The 2,398-nt window shown below is 41.1% G+C and overlaps 1 protein-coding gene across 1 annotated transcript in view; it reads right to left on the bottom strand.

The window, feature by feature from the left end:
* Positions 1 to 191, bottom strand: part of LOC112550015 — a 12,477-nt gene extending 12,286 nt beyond the window's left edge. The window contains exon 1 of the mRNA XM_025202181.1: positions 22 to 191. Coding sequence (XP_025057966.1) covers positions 22 to 55 — 34 coding nt within the window. The 5' untranslated portion in view covers positions 56 to 191. The remainder of the gene's footprint in view (positions 1 to 21) is intronic.
* Positions 192 to 2,398: the final 2,207 nt, after the last annotated feature.

The raw sequence follows: 2,398 nt of genomic DNA, 5'->3' as shown, positions 1-2,398 counted from the left end.
CCTGCTAGGTGCCTTACTTACTGAGAACCTCTAGAAGGGTTTTCCTGGTTTCCATTTCTGTCAGATTGACAGTTGCCTCATAGATCCCACTGTCTGTTTCTTGCACATATTTTACCAAAAGAGAGCCATTGGATGGATGGAAATTGACTCTGCCTCTATAGGGTTCATAGACAGTGGGACCCAGTGACCCCTCAGAGTATTGCACAATGCAGAGTGACATGCTGCCATTTGTATATTCCCAATGAATAAATCTTATGTCCTTTATGTTGTCAGGTGCAGGCAACAGCACTGAGGATCCCACAGCTGCCACCTTTCTTTCAGAGGTCCCTGCAGGTCCTGCAGCATATTGGGAAAACTGCAACAGCACTAAAGAGAAAAGGACGAGAAAAAAACACAGAGGAGAAAAAGAAAGCACTTTTCTGCACTGAAAATCAGTAAATGAACCACAGGGGCCAAAGAATACAATGGTTATATTAGTGGAAGCTGCTGGGCCAAGAGAGGCACAGGTCAGTAGCTGAGAGCATTTATAAACAGTTCAGAACTTAGTAAATTCTCCAGCCTATACTCCACTCTTGTCAGGCTGCCCTCGACATATTTATATTCACCTCACCTCTACAAATGAAGCCAGCATGTGACTGGGGCCCAAACTTAGACACTACCATTTAAAAGTTACAACTGTAAATAATTTGTCCAAGGTCACAGAGAGGGACAGGTGTTTTATAAACATTTCTGATGGGATGTGTATGTGTGTGTGTGCATGCGTGTGCATGCATGTGTGTGTGTGTGTGTGTGAGTGTGCACTTTCCTATTTTTAACACATTTTCACAGAGAATTCTTACTTCTAATATTTACATCTAGCATTCTCTATAACATGTGCCCTTTATCAGCTGTTCATAGGTTTAGCCTTAGACCTGGCTAATAAATTATGACAACCTTTGCTGTTCTCATTAAGGGTTGGCTCTGGGCACTGCAGTAAGCTAGGAAGGTTTGTTGCTATTGCTTAGGGTTAATCCTGCTGTAGCCAAATTTGGGGGGTTTTCCATTGAGTGAGTGCAGGTAGCAGAGTACAGTCTTTGTGTGATGGCTGCATTCCATACTCTACTTTAAAAGCCAAGTGTTTGCTGTGAGGTTTCATGGACCATGTGGCATTTCTAAGAATGCTGGGTATAATAACCACTAGCGATTCAAATGGCAAAGTGGTATCTCGAGAAAGAAATACATTACATATTTAAACATTATTTTTTAGCCCAGTCCTCAGCGGCTGCAAATAGGTGAAAACTCCTTAACTTCATAAGAGCTGTGCTTATTTGAATTAGCAGAAGTTTGATCACTTTCAGTGAACACCTGTTCACTATAGCTCTAGTTCCTTATTTGATCATATTACAAAATGAAAACAAGACTTTGCTCCATTCTCCTGCTTAATTTCTTTAACAGCCTTGTAGAGCAGGTGGAAACTTAAAAGGCACACATTAAGTCCATTTTCATTTACCAGTTTAAGTAAACTTTGAAATCTCTTAGGTTCTTCCTGTAAGTACAGAGAAATCCGCATGTGGAAGGAAACCAGGATATATGTGATAACTGCCATCATGTGGGCTAAGAGAAAGACTATTTGATTAATGCAGTAAATTATGTATATAACAAATGTCTTCATAAATTGAATGCAAAATAAGATAACTTGGTTAATTAATGGCTAAAAAAACTAATCCATCATAAATATTCTCATGCACTCACGAAACAGCATTTTTAAACATGAATTACTTCTAGCAATAAACATGACATTTGTATCAAAAGACATCTCCCCAGTTTTGAGCTCTGATCTTGCAAAGATTTATGCTCATACACCTAAAGCCAGGTCTTAGAATCATAGAAAACTGGAGATGGAAGGGACCTCAGGTCATTTAATCCAACTCCCTGCTCAAAGCAGGACTGTGTCCAGCTACTAAATCATTTCAGCCAGGGCTTTGTCACGCTGGGCCTTAAAAATCCTCCAAGGATGGAGAGTCCACCACCTCTCTAGGTAGCCTGTTCCAGTGCTTCACCACCCTCTCTGTGAGAGTTTTCCTAATACCCAACCTAAACTTCCCTTGCTGCGACTTTAATCTATTGCTCCTTGTTCTGTCATCTGCTATCACTGAGAACTGTCTAGCTCTATCCTCTTTGTAACCACTCTTCGGGTAGTTAAAAGCTGCTCAGTCTTCTCTTCCACAGATGAAATAAGCCCAGTTCCCTCAGCCTCCCATAAGTCATGTGGCCCAGCACCCTCACCATTTTCATTGTCCTCCACTAGACGATCTCCAACTTCTCCACTACTGACTTCACTGAGAATATTCACATGCATGTAACTGTAATTAAGCACTTGTGAGTCCTTGCCAGACTGGGGCCACCAAATCTATAAGTA

Source organism: Alligator sinensis, unplaced genomic scaffold (genome assembly GCF_000455745.1).
Source record: "Alligator sinensis unplaced genomic scaffold, ASM45574v1 scaffold77_2, whole genome shotgun sequence".
Classification (NCBI taxonomy): domain Eukaryota; kingdom Metazoa; phylum Chordata; order Crocodylia; family Alligatoridae; genus Alligator; species Alligator sinensis.
This window is presented reverse-complemented; position numbering and strand designations above follow the sequence as displayed.